Here is a 16,154-nt window from a genome sequence, read left to right on the forward strand (position 1 = left end):
TGTTGTGCCTGGAATGTCTGTGGTATGTTCGGTTGCTGAGGCAACTGTGACTGCACTTGACTTGTTGACAGCATGGGAATAACATTTATACTTTTACAGGATGGTTTCTACCTGCACTGTGGTTACCTTGCGAGTTAGCTGGTGCGGACATGTTGTGTCCTTGCCAGCTGTTCGAGTTATTACGTTGTGACATTCCATTATTCCCATGCATGTTCCTGGGTTGGAATTAGTTGGAAAAATTATTGTTGTTACTCCTCTTTCAGTTAAAATTACTATTTCCATTCCACGGAACGAGTTCTCATTGTTATTTCTGTTTCCGTGATAATTTGACTGGTTATTCACACTATTATTGTGACCATTATGTTGCCACATCCCTTGGTCATCACTCTACTTATTTCCATTGTTTCTTGGGCTATTTACATTCAATACTTTATTTTTCACATAGCCATTTGATTGATTCACATGAGATTCATTCTATTTTGCATCCTCTTGAATCAACTCTTGTGAATCAATTGTAGCCATAAACAAGTCCAGATCAGTGTCTGGAATATGGAATAACTTTTCCCTAATCAATATTGGAAATATACCTTTCAGACTGTGCCTTGCTGACATCGGTTCATCCCAGTAATGTGTCTTGTTCAAATATTTTTAAAAATACCTACATAGGTGTCCCTGACACGGGTTGTATACTTCCAGATTGTGAACTTCTTTACAAAGATGCCCTTGGGCTGACTTAGACCAAAATTTACCTAAAAATGCCTTTTGAAATTCGGTAAAAGTTTCGCAATTATCCGCTGTCTCCATTGCCCAGAGAGCACCCTCTCCCATTTTGAAAGAAGTGACAAATTGCACCTTTTTATGTTCACTCCACCTTTCAAAAACCTTTAAAAAAAATGACAGCATGTGTTGTCTTTTTCTCCTCAAAAAACATTTGGAAGTGGTGGTGCTTCAATAACATCTCTTCATGTTTTAAATGAGTCAGTGTTGGTACCGCAGCAGCTGACTGTGGCAGCACAACAATACGATTTTCACAGCATAAGGTGTGAGCCACAGCTGGGTGTTACCAACATTCTCATATTGCCTGTTTTGAATTAGCATGTTGCCTTGTTGATGGCTGGTACAAGGGATAACAGTTTATACCATATTGCTGCATACATTTACATTTTTCCCTGCGTCTGTCCTCTGTATTTGCAAATAACGCATGTTACATGGGAGAGAATTGAAATTTAGTAATATTTAAACACTGTAGAGCAGCAGCTACCTCTGTCTCTATTTTCTGTTCGAAGTTTGTAGTTAAATCGTCTACCATCTTTACTACGCTCTTAACATTCTTTTCTAAGCATTTGTGAGCTTCGCTCAAGCTTTCAAGTATCGCATCAAGTGTGTTCACTTTCTCAGGTAAGTCCAGTGTTTTAGTGAGCACTTTATCTACCTTTAACTTTATCTTTTTCATCTCCTCAGAGATCTGCTCAATAATACATTCATCACACGCATCAAGTACTTTATGTAATTGCTCTGCAGAGCACGGTCTCTGTCTTTCTCTTTCCTTTCCCCTTGCTTAAACACTGCTTTTCTTTGCATTCCTTCTCCCTAATTCAGTCTTTCTCTTCATATTCCTTTTTGCTCAACTTAATAGTTTCCTCTACCATTTTCAATAAAAGTCTGTCTTTCTCATCTCATTCCTTCTCCTTAATTCGATCTTTCTCTTCCCTTATCCATTCTCTCTCTTTCTCTTTCTCATCAAGTTTGGCAAAGAGTAAGGTTAAAAAATCATTCCTGACTGCTGGCATTGGCATAGCATTTATAGTCAGTGCTGTAACCAAGTTACTTTCTGTTGAAGTACCTGATTTTTGGTTGTTAAGTACATGAAAGAAAAATACAATACACATTAGTACATAAAACAAATATTGTGTTGTGGTAAATAAAAGTGCCTTGTGAGCCTCATGTTGGGCGCCAAATGTGGTATGCGCCATGTCGTGACATGTAGAATGTCTGTCTACATGAATTGTGTTTTTGTATTAATGTATTGTAAAGACATGCACACACTGTGAAATGTATTGTACGAATCTGATAAAGCTTGTTTGTGTAAAGTAAATCTTTGGATATGGGCATAGTTTAATATTGTTTGCGTAATTTGTTATGTGAAACTTTCAAAATATATGTTACCGGCCAAACCCGATTTTAGGATGAACTAATTTCACCTATGTCAAACTCGGTCGTCCTGTTACCGATAGGATGAAACAGTTTAGCCTAGGTCGAATCGGTTTATCCCAGTTAGAATTTACATACTTTAGGATAAATTGCTATGTCCTAGTCTGAACTAATTTCACCTTGTTTGTATTTTCCATAAGCTTTACAAAGTAAACTGAATAAAGGAATAGAAATAAAATAGTCAATATGATTCATTAAAGTTATTTATTAACTAATCTTTAATTTTACATCTATCACTAGATCAACTTACATCCATCCATCCACAGAAATCACCTTATCTGTAATTTGCTTATTTACTTATTTTTGCAAGGTTTACTTTGGTGGCACTTACAATTGCAGAGTTGTTTTTCTTACAATTGCATTTGTTTGTTGTACAGTTTTTCTTGCAACTGCATTGCCCTGATCCAACAATGTTTTGTGGCTGCAGTCCTTAAAGATATTTCAATATCCTGGTTAATATCTTCCACATCTAAAAACTTCTGAATGCATATGTCGAAATCAGTTCTAAAAAATTAAAAAGAAGGTAAAAATATTTTTTAATATTTTATTACAAAAAAATTATGGAAAATTCTAATAAAATTATAACTGCAATAATGTTTTTGAAGTATGCCATGTTTGGTGCCAACTTTGTAGAGGCCGTCATCAGTCTTTTGAAGTATTAGTCCAATTATGTTTCAAAGGTCACCTCTGCCTTTATCTACATCTGGAATAGGTATGGTTACATTGTCTCCAATGTCAGCAGGTGGATGGGATTTGTCAGAGGAAGCTTTCATTCTATTAGCTTGTTTTTCTTAGATTTTCTTTCAAAATTTTTCTAACATTTTGAATGTCGCTTGTGTCAATTTTCATAATGTTATCATTGCTGTCTTCTTACTGTTCAGTATTGCTGTCATCTTCAGTTGCCTTCATTAGGTCATCTTCATCCTGAATATCATTTATGATTTCTTGAGGCAACGAGGAAGTGGAAAGTCTTACTCTAGGTTCGATTCTGAATAATGCTTTGTAAGGTGATTGTTTTATGCCAGAGTGGTAAGCTCAATATTTCATGAATTGGACATACTTTAATCCTTCTAACCACTTCATCGAATTGTTGTCCTTTAACCAAGAACTTATCATATTTTCAATGTCTTGGTTGGCACATTCAACAGAACCCTGACTTTGGCTGTGCCTTGGTTTTCCATGCACAATTTTCAATTCTGACCAAAGCTTTACGAGTTCACTTATAATATTATTGACATATTCTCTGCCATTATCAGATTGAAGAATGCACGGTGCCCGTACAGTTAGGAATATGTCATTCAAATGATAGCCACTTCTTCAGCCCTCTTTGATGTTAACACACGAGGGAGAACAAATTTTGTGGGCTGGTCTTGGTAAACTAAAATGAATTTTAAATTCTCATCTGATTGTGTTTGGAAATGAATCAAATCAGTTTGGCATCTGCTATTCATTTCCGAATGGAGAACTGGCTTTGAAACTAGCCCTCTTTTCTTTTTGTCTTCTTTTGTTGACAAACATCACACATTGATAAATAGAGGCATATCATTCCCTTTGTGATATTGGCATATTTTTTTGATGTCTCTGCTAACATCCTATTGCGACCACCATGATCCACAGCTACACAAGCTGCGTCAATCACATCATAAAGTTCATCAACTGGAACAAAGTATTTTATATTCCCTTCACACCGTGCAGTGATTTTCTTCACATCGCCAATTTTCAAAACAGCAAACATTTCAGTCTTCTTTTTTGTAATGATGATGTTTTCTCCAACTTTTCTGCGCCTTCTACTTGTTTAACCAAATCCGCATATTCATCTACTGATAACACATTATAATAAGAAGACTTTTTGTTTCCACTCTTCAAAATTTCCTCCAGAAACTTTTCTCTCCACAGCTTTTGATTGGCTTGCCCACTACACGAAGCCTCATCCATGACGATTTGACTAGGCAAAATTAGTTCAGACTAGGACGTACCAGTTTATCCTAAAGCATGTAAATTCTAACTAGGATAAACTGATTTGACATAGGCTAAACTGTTGTATCCTATTGGTAACAGGATGAACGAGTTTGACCTAGGCAAAACTAGTTCATTCTAAAATCGGGTTTGGCTGGTAACATATATACTAAAAACAATCTGTGAGGATCGTGAATGTGTCAAAATGCAGGTCATCTTTACCTCTGAAATTTTCTTTAAATTGAAGCAGCATGCACTTACATAACAGCAGTTCTCTTAAGTGGTAAGACCCTATTAATTGTTCATCTGCTTTATCAGAAACTACAACTCATCTACATACACAAACTACAACCATACGGTACTAAAATATCTTTGGTGGGTAGGGTTATAAGTTCTGACTAGTAAGCTCTCAAGGCTATCTTTTTATTAAATACCAAAAATAGTTCTTTAATAAAATATCCAGCTATCATGGGTTACTTCTTCGTGTGAACAACTGTACGTACCATCTCATAATATTTTAAACTTCTCTCGATAAATATTTGCATTCTTTAAGTATTGATAAAACATGTTTCCCACAGATTCTATCAGCATTCACAAGCATGATATTTTTACATAAAATTCCTTGAAATTAAGCAAAATACCTATCCACTCTGAAGGAGTATCATTAGGATTATTGTTTTTTTAAACAAGTCTGTGTTCAATATTATTAATTAGTCCAGAAAGATAATGAAATAATGTCATTTGTCTTAAAGATTGCCAACAACAATATGAATAACATCTGCACCTCTCACGCATTATTTAAAATATTCACAGACATTTCTTAAGACTGGTGGGGTAAGCAAATACTACAATACCACAATAAGAGTGTACAAAATTAGGTAAAATTTCATCCAGTGCTTGCAATTACCAAATTACATTTACAGAAATCACATCTGGCCTCCAGCCTGCTCATGATACAACATCAGATATCGAAGAATAAAAAGAGGCAGTGAGAACAAAAAAAATCATCAGAGCATTTGTTCTAAGAATGACAATGATAATAGATATTAGTTTCCCATATAACACTTCTTTGTAGGTCACGACACATTTAATTAATATTTTTCATAATTTTTTTGTAAAGAATGTTCATCATTGTCAGTTTTTGACAGTTTATAACTTGTAACAAAGTTTTTCATGGTAAATAAAGTTCACTTTTACGAAAGTATATTGCACATTGTCTGCTGCTGGAGGCAAGCAGTAAAATAGACAGGAGTCACTGCAAGCAGCTCAGTGTCTCTCATAGAATACAAAGGTAGTATGTTCAGACAGTAGGTAGCATTAACTTTTTTGGGGTTAAAACTGTAGAACATTATTTGGAAAACCCACACAATACACTTGATGAAATGCTGTAGTTCAGATACATTTGCATTGCAGATTATTCCACATCAAGCTGATTTATAAATGAAGACTTTAGTATATTCTGATTCACTAATGAATTACAGAATCAATGTTTGAGAAAACTTGACTAATAGAGAGAACATTTTCAAAATACATAAATATTAAAAAGGGTGTGTGCCTGGTGTTAGTCGAGGACAACTCTTTAAAAGTATTGGTTACTTTCACAGCTGTTCAGCTAGCTTTTCGACTTATGTGGCAGCTTCAAACGTATTTAAATCACAACAGTTATTTGCACCTTTTTACTTATTAGCATTAGTACCCATATCATGTAATATAGTATATAATATCAAGTAAAGTAACATGATACATGATGTATTGTAGTATAACATCCATCATGTCATCCAACTTGGGTATTTCCTATTGTGGATTCATTCCACTCTCTAGAAGCACAAAAATTTGTGTATTTGTTCTTACATGCATCACCATACATGTAACTGGGGGTGGGTCCGGGAGAAATGGTCACTCAGGGGAAAAAATCAACCCCTAACTAGAAATCAAAAGCTACTTTTAATGTCTCTGCATGAACAAATCCACCCCCAGAAATTTTATTTCCTGTTAAACTTTTTTTATCTATTGCATGTATGCTCTTCAGCCATACGATATTATGTAATGTGTACTATGGCCGGTGAATCTTTTGGATTATGGGTGCAGGATGAGAGGCTTTAGCCTATAAAATATAAGGTGCATGTGTGCCAGTACCTCGCAGCTAAGAGAGCTCATTGCACTGAGTACGTAGGGTTAACTCGTAAAAAAGTGCTAAGACTTAAAAATGTTTTGATTTTAAATGTCTTTGATGGTACCGTATAAGTCGAAAAGCTACTTTCCTACTTTTACATCCTTAACTTTTCCCAGGACATATTCACTTTTTTTTGGTCTCTGATATGAGCAGTTTTCATTCTGGTTCCCAATTTTTGCTCTGCCTTTGACATTAGGCTGCTGTAGCGTGGTAACTAACACCACATCAAGGTCACATGCCCATGGGAGAGTCTTTGTTTTATTATTTTGTTGTATATCTTTTAGTTTATTTAAAATTGTGTTTAAATTTTTTATTGTTTTCTTTTTACTTTTTTGTTTTATAGTTACACATATTTTATTCATATCTGCACGAGATTGTACACACAAACATAAGAAAAACAACCATAAATACTTAATACAGTGCACAAAATAACAGCAAAATACTGAGCAAAATATGAAAATACTGTGTGAAGTTTATGATGATAATGTATGTAAATAGTTTACATTATGTAGATAAACTACATGACTATATTACATATATAAACTTATGATGCAAACAAAAATGTAGAATTGTTGTATAAAAAAAGAGGTGGTCATATGGTTCATGTGAAGTAGCAGATTTGAAACATAGGAAAAAAATGTGAATCTCTCTGTGTCCACATACTGCTGCTAAAGAAGGTTGCTTGTCAGGTGGCATTTGGATAGCAAAAGGTGTTTGCGTAATTAAACAACAGCATGAGACTACATTATTATGCTTCTTAAAAGTAGTTACAAAGTAACCCATAAGAAACGTGTGACCACCAACCATGTGATGAAATAGTAAAAAATAATATGCAGACAAAGATACAGTTGGCCATTGTGAAATGTGAAAGTAGCTTTATAATCAATGATGAAATGCAAGCAACAGTGTGCTAGGATAGGCCGGCTCTTCAGCATCCAGTGATTTGTCGAGCTGACAGTTTAATTTATTTGACAATTCATTTGATCATTTAAGTAGTTGAGGATTTAACCTGTTGACCAATTAACTGATGGACCAAAGTATACCCAGCTTACTGGGAACCCTATGGATCTGCGATTAAATTTACCTTCCCTATCAGCTGAATGAATGTATTGTTTTGAAATATTTGAAAATTTCCCAGATGATAGTGTAAATGAAATGTTTCATTTGAAACAAAACTAGAAAAAGGGTGGAAATGTAATGAATTGTGCACTACATGAATGCTGAACAATTTGTGCAACAAATAAAAAACTGCTGAAGAGCACACATCTTGTTATTGTCTCTAATCTCGCAAGTTTTGTCATTGTTTATTTAAAGTGTGCAATAACAAAAATCAAAAATTAAAAAACCACCACTAGAAAAACTCACGTGAATAATTTTGTCATGAAATGCAATCCAATGCGTTGCCTGTGGTGAGAAGTAATGCCTGAAATTTGGTATTCTCTGCATGCTCTTGACCCTGTTGATCTCAGAATATTGAATTCCCTAACAATTTCTGAAATGGAATGTCCCGTGCATCTGGCTGCACTTTCCAAGTCTGTTAATTCCATTGTGCAGCCATAATTTTGTCGTAAACCTATTCACATGACTCAGCTGTGTACAGTTCACAGCTCTACCCATGCACTGTCTTTTTGTACCTTGTGTAATCGATATTACCGTCATCAGTATATGTGCATCCCATGACCTTGTCACCTCAGTGTATGTTGTGCATTTGTGTTACTGCAATAAGTGTGTTGTTTAACGACACTGGTAAGATCAGTCTATAGAAGTGCTGGCAGCCTCACTTTCAGCCACAAGGCAGGCTCCCAACTTCTCACTACACCAAAATCAATAATTAAAAACCCTATGGCTACTGAAATTCTCTCACGAGAAGCACTCCAATCACTGGAGTGGTAAATGTACATCACTGATGCTTCATGCAGTCCCTCTATCTGGCTTCTAGCAACTTCAACCGAAAATCTAAACAATAAGAAAACAGGAAATAATAGGTTGGCTGAAATAAGCAGAACAAATGTGAAACAATGTATGCATGACAATATACTATCAACTTTTCAATCCTGTATGAAAAATGACAAACTTAAGCTTGTTTTCTCTGAAAATAAATTCTCTACAAGATAGCATAGTTGTCTTTGAAGAAAACACAGTAAAACATTTTCTACTGGTTAGAAATAATGAGACCTTTTTTATGAAAATTATTTTTATAGCAATTTTTGGATTAGTTTAATTTTCTGTATGGTCGTCATTAAAGCTTTAAGTGCTTGATCAAACAGTATACCATTTTGTTCAGGACTGGGCATAATTCTTGTTTGGTACATACATTGTTTTGCATGTCCAAAGATTTTTTTATAATTTTAAGCAACTGGCGAATAAATCTTTAACATATAATCAATGAAACAATAATCAACTGTAATAACATGCTTTTTTCTTTTTCTTTAATTATAAGCCAATGCGCTGTTTAAAACATAACTCATTTCTACAAAAAAACAGTTCCACGTGCAGGCATGTAACTTTTTGCATGTAAAATCTAAACAATGAAATATTTTTGCAAACACTTCTTACAATTACCGTAATAATATATTTTCTATCATCATCTGTATCATTTTAAACTCTCATAGCACATACAATTTGCTGTAAACCAGATTTTACTTGCATTTTATGTGCAACTTTAGATTGTTGTGTGACAATAGTAAAGCTTTCACAAGACCACAGGATGACCACTAATTACACGTATTTGTCAACCTTCTTACAAAATTTGAACCAATAAGCACAAGTCTAAAACACAGAAGTGGCACACCTAAAGAAAACTCACAAAAAAGTGTTTTTTGCAAGTAAAATATAAATAAAGCTACATTTTTGAAAGCAAGTTTATCATAAGAATGCATTTTTTATTTATTTGACCCACTTCAAATCATTTCCATGCATTCAGTTCATATAAGAATGAATCTTATGCGCTGCATTTATCTCGAATTTAAACCATTATATCTTGATAACTTATAAAGATTGTTGGGTTACAAGAATTCTGGCTTTGTCCTTTTATTTATCTTTGTGGAAAGTTTGAAATGGCTCATACAAGTTTAAAGTAGTGAGCTTCAAAAAACCTCCCAGAAAATTGTGGTTTCTAAAACTTATCTTAGACCAAGGTCTGTTACACCGGTAGACCAAATTTGAACCATCAGTCTTCCTCCAGTCCGGAATTATTTAAGGGTGACTGTTTCTGCACATTGAATATGAACAAGAGTGATGGTTTTTGCATGAAAAATCTGAAGTGCCATTAGCTGAGCATTAATTTCAGGCCAATTAAAATCTTTTGCAAAAGGATCTAATCAATTCACACAATTTTTGCTGGGCACCAACTCCAGTTTGTCATTCAAACATTGCTTAATATACTGTAACATAACTACAGTAAGACAGACATTCAAATTGCTATACATACAGACGTTAGTCAGGGCAAAGCAAAAACTTTTAACCTCGTGTTCCTAACTCAAATGGGAACCACAAACCGAGACCACCCCCCCTGCCCCCCCATCAAACTGCAGTTCTGCATGTGACCTTTACATATGTATTTGTTGTAGTACTCCCATGTTTTAACAATATGCAAACACAAAAAACAATAAAAAGCATGATTATACACTACTGGCCATTAAAATAGCTACACCAAGAAGAAATGCAGATGATAAATGGGTATTCATTGGACAAATATATTACACTAGAACTGACATGTGATTACACTTTCACACAGTTTGGGTGTATAGATCCTGAGAAATCAGTACCCAGAACAACCACCTCTGGCCGTAATAACGGCCTTTGTACTCCTGGGCATTGAGTCAAACAGAGCTTGGATGGCATATACTGGTACAGCTGCCCATGCAGCTTCAACACGATACCACAGTTCATCAAGAGTAGTGAGTGACGTATTGTGACGAGCCAGTTGCTTGGCCACCACTGACCAGACGTTTTCAGTTGGTGAGAGATCTGGAGAATGTGCTGGTCAGGGCAGCAGTCGAACATTTTCTGTATCCAGAAAGGCCCGCAAAGGACCTGCAACATGCGGTCATGCATTATCCTGCTGAAATGTAGGGTTTCACAGGGATCGATTGAAAGTTAGCCATGGGCCATAACACATCTGAAATGTAATGTCCACTGTTCAAAGTGCCGTCAATGCGAACAAGAGGTGACCGAGACGTATGACCAATGGCACCCCATACCATCACGCTGGGTGATACGCCAGTATGGCGGTGACAAATACATGCTTCCAATGTGTGTTCACCGCGATGTCGCCAAACACGGATGTGACTATCATGATGCTGTAAACAGAATCTGGATGCATCCGAAAAAATGACGTTTTGCCATTCGTGCACCCAGGTTCGTCGTTGAGTACACCATCTCAGGCACTCCTGTCTGTGATGCAGCTTCAAGGATAACCGCAGCCATGGTCTCCGAGCTGACAGTCCATGCTTCTGCAACTGTCGTTGAACTGTTCATGCAGATGGTTGTTGTCTTGCAAACATCCCCATCTGTTGACTCAGGGATCGAGACATGGCTGCACAATCCGTTACAGCCATGCAGATAAGATGCCTGTCATCTTGACTGCTAGAGATATGAGGCCGTTGGGATCCAGCACGGCATTCCATATTACCCTCCTGAACCCACCAATTCCATATTCTGCTAACAGTCATTGGATCTCGACCAACGAGAGCAGCAATGTCGCAATACGATAAACCACAATCGCGATAGGCTACAATCCAACCTTTATCAAAGTCGGAAACATGATGGTACACGTTTCTCCTCCTTACACGAGGCATTACAACGTTTCACCAGGCAACGCCTGTCATCTGCTTTTTGTGTATGAGAAATCAATTGGAAACTTTCCACAAGTCAGCACATTGTAGGTGTCGCCACCGGCGCCAACCTTGTGTGAATGCTCTGAACAGCTAATCATTTGCATATCACAGCATCTTCTTCGAGTCAGTTAAATTTCCCATCTGTAGAATGTCATCTTCATGGTGTAGCAATTTTAATGGCCAGTAGTGTATTTAATTCTATGGCCAAAAACAAAATTTACAGAATTTCAAGAGCTGGAGATAAAGACAGCAAGTAATCAGACATGTGGTAACACATGTACTCTCCTATATGCTGAGCACATTAAATGTGTGATGGATAATAAAGGTACAATGAAGAACGTATTAAAGGATTTTCTGTAGTTCAGTTCCTTTTATTCAAATTATGGGTATTAATGAGTATTTTCATATTAGCAAGTCATGTTGTAATATTCATTAATTTAATCATAAAAAAATGGCTCTGAGCACTATGCTACTTAACTTCTGAGGTCATCAGTTGCCTAGAACTTAGAACTAATTAAACCTAACTAACCTAAGAACATCACACACATCCATGCCCAAGGCAGGATTCGAACCTGCGACCGTAGCGGTCGCTCGGTTCCAGACTGTACCGCCTAGAACCTCACGGCCACTCCGGCCGGCATTTAATCATAATATTGTATTGGAGATAAATAAGATTTATATGTTTTTCTTCTTTCGGCACCTTGGAGACCACTCCCTGGGTTTCACTGAATGTAATTCATGGAATGTAATTATAAACTATTAATTGAAACTGAAAAAGCTTGAGAATCAAGTCATCTTAAAATTGTGAATCAGCGTAAGTGTTTCATATTTCTATAAAACTGTTGTTATAGTGTCAGGTAGCATGTGATAACTGCAAAAATTTATAAAAAATAATTCCAGCCCACTTCTTGGAAAGCGGCCTTTGAAATTACGTATGACTGGAGTTGAGTACATGAATGATGATCCGGCAGAGGTGGATGTTCTATATGGTAAGGTTCGAGTTGAAGGGAGTTCTGAATACCTGCTACAGGAGCTTGCAGATGGTATTGTAGAATACTTCGCAAACAGAGGTTAGTAATAATAACCTTGGAAGCATATGTTTTCATATAACTGTTATTTTTTACTTTGATAGCATGCCTATAAATTATTGTTAGATCTTGGTGTAACACAGTACTACAAGGCAAGTATAAGAGGATAGATCACAGCTCACAAAGTGGAAGAGAGAGTGAGCAGCAAATAAATACTTGGAATAGAATATCAACCTGCTAAAAAACCTCTAAAAGCCTAATAGCTGTATCTGGTGCTTAGCATCTCTTCTATTTGCATGTAGTGATCAGTCCTCTTGTTCATAAGTACGTTCATTTACTGACACATAATACAGTTATATGTAGAGTATGTGATGTAGTTAGTGACAGAGTATACTTACTTTGCTACATTTAATATTGCATTTATACTACCTTCAGTGAATTGTAGATATTCTTCATAGGTCTCATGCAAAAGCAGTATGAACAAGTCAAATTGCATGCAACTGTTATGAACACATTATTTCGCGAGGACAAAGGAGGAGTGTCTGAAACTGAAACATCAAAAAAGAAACAAAAACCAAGAGAATCATTTGATGCAACAGCAGTACTGAAGGTTGGTGTAAAATTATTCATTATTTGTAACAGACTAATGTGAGTCGGAAACTCTTACAGTTACAGCATTATTATCAACAGAACTACCCAGTTCATATTCTTACTGGTGCTGCAATTTCTTATTCTTGGATTTTAATTATTTTGGCAGGGCTTTTTCCATGAGAAGAATATAAGTCTTTCAGACCTTTATACTGACTGCTGATCGGTGTCATGTTTTATGAATGGAAAATATTTATCTACATATGGTATCAGATAGTGAGAGTTTAAATTTGGGCAGAGTGTATCAGGTACATAATAGCAAATACATAGATACACCATGGTTATACCATAACAGCAAATCACTTGATACATTCAGAACAGTACCATCAAAACTTTTTTTTCATATGGTTGATGTTAAAATATTTACTTTAAGTAAAACAAGATGGTCTTCATCCCAAAGCTCATTTTGAACATCATACTTATTTAGTAGGTGCAGTGACCTACTCATCTATTATCCCAACCTAAGAATCATCTGTCAGTCATTTGTATAATGACCTATCATTTAGTGTGGAACGCCAAAAACTCTGTGAAGTTAATTTTCACTTTGGTTGAACCATGCTGAAGTTTTTGTGGCAATAATGAAAGATGATGTATTTTCTAACATACATCTTCATTCTGATAAAGAAAATGGCTGTATAACATTTTTGTAAAAGTTCATTAATATGTACCTTCCACAAAAATTTGGGTTTGTTATTAGGTGCAAAGATTTAATTCTTCAGCTTCACTGATCAGGATATGGCATACAAAAATGGGTTCAAATGGCTCTGAGCACTATGGGACTTAACATCTGAGGTCATCAGTCCCTTAGACTTAGAACTACTTAAACCTAACTCACCTAAGGACATCACACACATCCATGCCCGAGGCAGGATTTGAACCTGCGACCATTACAGCAGTGCGGTTCTGAACTGAAGCACCTAGAACCACCCGTCCACAGTGGCCAGCTATGGCATACATATTTGTTGAAACTAAATTAGTGTGTGTCCTGTTGTGTGCATTGTTGTATTTAGCGTCTCATTAAGTATGTTGTCCAGATACTTCACATCTATGACACTGTCATAAAAATCTGTTGGACCATTTGTTATGTTTAATAAAAGTCATTAATTAATATAAGCATAAGTTTCAATAGTACAGAACATTGTGACAGACATAGAGATTGCAGCATTAAATGTTTCATAATGTGAAAGGCAAACTATCTCTTTCCTGCTCTTTAGATAACAAAGGAATCAGTACAATACATCCCCCTCCCTTCCCTTCAAATAAAAAAAATGTTCTGTTCAGTGAGTGCCACAAAACTATGATAAATTCTATTCACAGTTGACAAGGAATCACAGTTTTTTTTTTTTTTTCAAATTTATGTCTTTTTCACAACTTGGGGGAAAGTAAATGATTTTTCTAAATCAAAATACATAACTCAGCAATGCAGCTTTGCATGCAGGGAATAAACATAACTCAGAGTAGTCAGAATTGTTTTAACCAACAGTCAAAAGTTGTTTTTCTCTGTATGTTCTGTCAGCCCTGCTCTTGTAGTGTGAGTAGGTGCTCTTATGTAAATACAGTAACTTTTTCAAAGAATCTTTTGAAGAGACTGATGTCAATGTTGCATGGTTTTTTGGTATCCTTTCTACTTTTCTTTTGTCTCCCACAGGCATTGAGGTAGTTTCTGTAAAATTCTTTGTTCAGTTTAAAAGCCTGTTTCAGTAGGCTTGATTTAATTTTGTGGTGGAAAAATATTTGCTTATTTATTTGATACTAAGATTTTCAAAGTTCAAAATTCAGTCCTCATTGTGTATTATTGCATTCTGACATGTATACTACTTTGTTTTCAGATATTTGAGAATTTTCACTTCGGTGAACAGCTGGTGGAAACACTTCATCTTTCTCAGAGATATTCTACTGCGAAGGATGGTTATTACCAATCCTCGGCCTCCATAAGTCTGACAGAGTGAAATATGCTCACTAAATTGCTAAATTGTTCCTGAATGTTATTTCTCCTTGAATGAATTACACATTACAATTATCTTCCATTTTTGATGTTTTTATTTTTATAAGTTGACAATTTGACTGTCAATGAAATTATATTTGTTATTAGTTAAGAATGCTCCTAGCTACACCACATACATTTCAATACATGTAATGCTGCTCTGGCACTAACTTAAGAGATATTAATTAGCAGTTACAAAGGAAGCTCATTGTGATGCAAATTTTCACAAAATGGATTATGAACTTGTGTGTGTATACTGGTTCTAATGCTTACATTTTTGATGGGAATATCTCCACATGGAAAATAAATTAATATATAAAATAATGCTTCATATTTTTGATTCAGTATATTATCATTTGTTTTCATCACACTAGGCTCATTAATAATGCTTTTAATACTTATTACATTTTTATGATGTAAATGGGTAGATAAAAACTCTGCTCACCAGACGGTTTACTTTTACAAGCTTTCGGAACCACTGGCTCCTTCTAGCAGAAGAGTTGAAGGGAAAGGAAGAGGGTTGAAGGGAAAGAACTGGAGAGGTTTAGGAGATGGGATATAGTCCAGAAAAGTCACCCAGAACCCCAGGACGGGGAAGACTTACCGGACTGGATGAGAAGGAAAGACTGATTGTTGGGGACTGCATCAGACAAGATTTGAAAACCTGAGAGGTTAAAGGTGGAGGACAGGACAGTATGCAAGAGAGAGATTACAACTAAAACATCATGCACGAGTTAAGAAGAGTGGAAAGCTAAGTGCATGTAACAGAGGCGCGAGGGGGTCAGAAAATGAAAGGTGTAGAAAATTAAAATGGAGTGAAGAGAGGATTAATTACTGTGAAGGAATGCTAGGACAGAAGGAATTAATGTAAATTAAGGGCAGGTGGGTTGCAAGAACCAATGACATGTTGCAGCACTAGTTCCCACCTGCGGAAGTTCTGAGAAACTGGTGTCTGTAGGAAGTATCCAAATGGTGCGTGTGGTGAAACAGGCACCAAGGTCATGATGATCATGTTGCAGAGCATGCTCTGCAACAGGATGTTGTGTATTGCTGGTATACACCCTGTACCTATGCCCATTCAACCTGACTGATAACTGCATGGTAGACATGTCAATGTAAAAAGCTGAAGAGTGTTTACGTAACAGCTGGTATACGCAATGTGTCATTTCATAGGTGATTCTCCCTCTGATAATATATATTTTGCAAGTTACAGGCCTGGAATGGGTGGTGGTAGGAGGCTGCTTTGGACAAGTCTTACAATGGAGACAGTCAAAGGTTTAGGAGCCATAGTGTAGGGAGATGGGTGCAGAAGAAGC

The 16,154-nt window shown here is 36.1% G+C and overlaps 1 protein-coding gene across 2 annotated transcripts in view; it reads left to right on the forward strand.

Moving 5' to 3' along the window:
* LOC126162333 (activating signal cointegrator 1 complex subunit 1) overlaps positions 1-15,162 on the forward strand; it is an 84,886-nt gene extending 69,724 nt beyond the window's left edge. For both annotated transcript variants that reach the window (XM_049918764.1, XM_049918765.1), the window contains exons 6-8: positions 12,079-12,248; positions 12,665-12,816; positions 14,684-15,162. In XM_049918764.1, coding sequence (XP_049774721.1) covers positions 12,079-12,248; positions 12,665-12,816; positions 14,684-14,803 — 442 coding nt within the window. In that variant the 3' untranslated portion in view covers positions 14,804-15,162. The remainder of the gene's footprint in view (positions 1-12,078; positions 12,249-12,664; positions 12,817-14,683) is intronic.
* Positions 15,163-16,154: the final 992 nt, after the last annotated feature.

The sequence above is a fragment of the Schistocerca cancellata genome, chromosome 2 (assembly GCF_023864275.1).
Source record: "Schistocerca cancellata isolate TAMUIC-IGC-003103 chromosome 2, iqSchCanc2.1, whole genome shotgun sequence".
In the NCBI taxonomy this organism is placed as follows: Eukaryota; Metazoa; Arthropoda; class Insecta; order Orthoptera; family Acrididae; genus Schistocerca; species Schistocerca cancellata.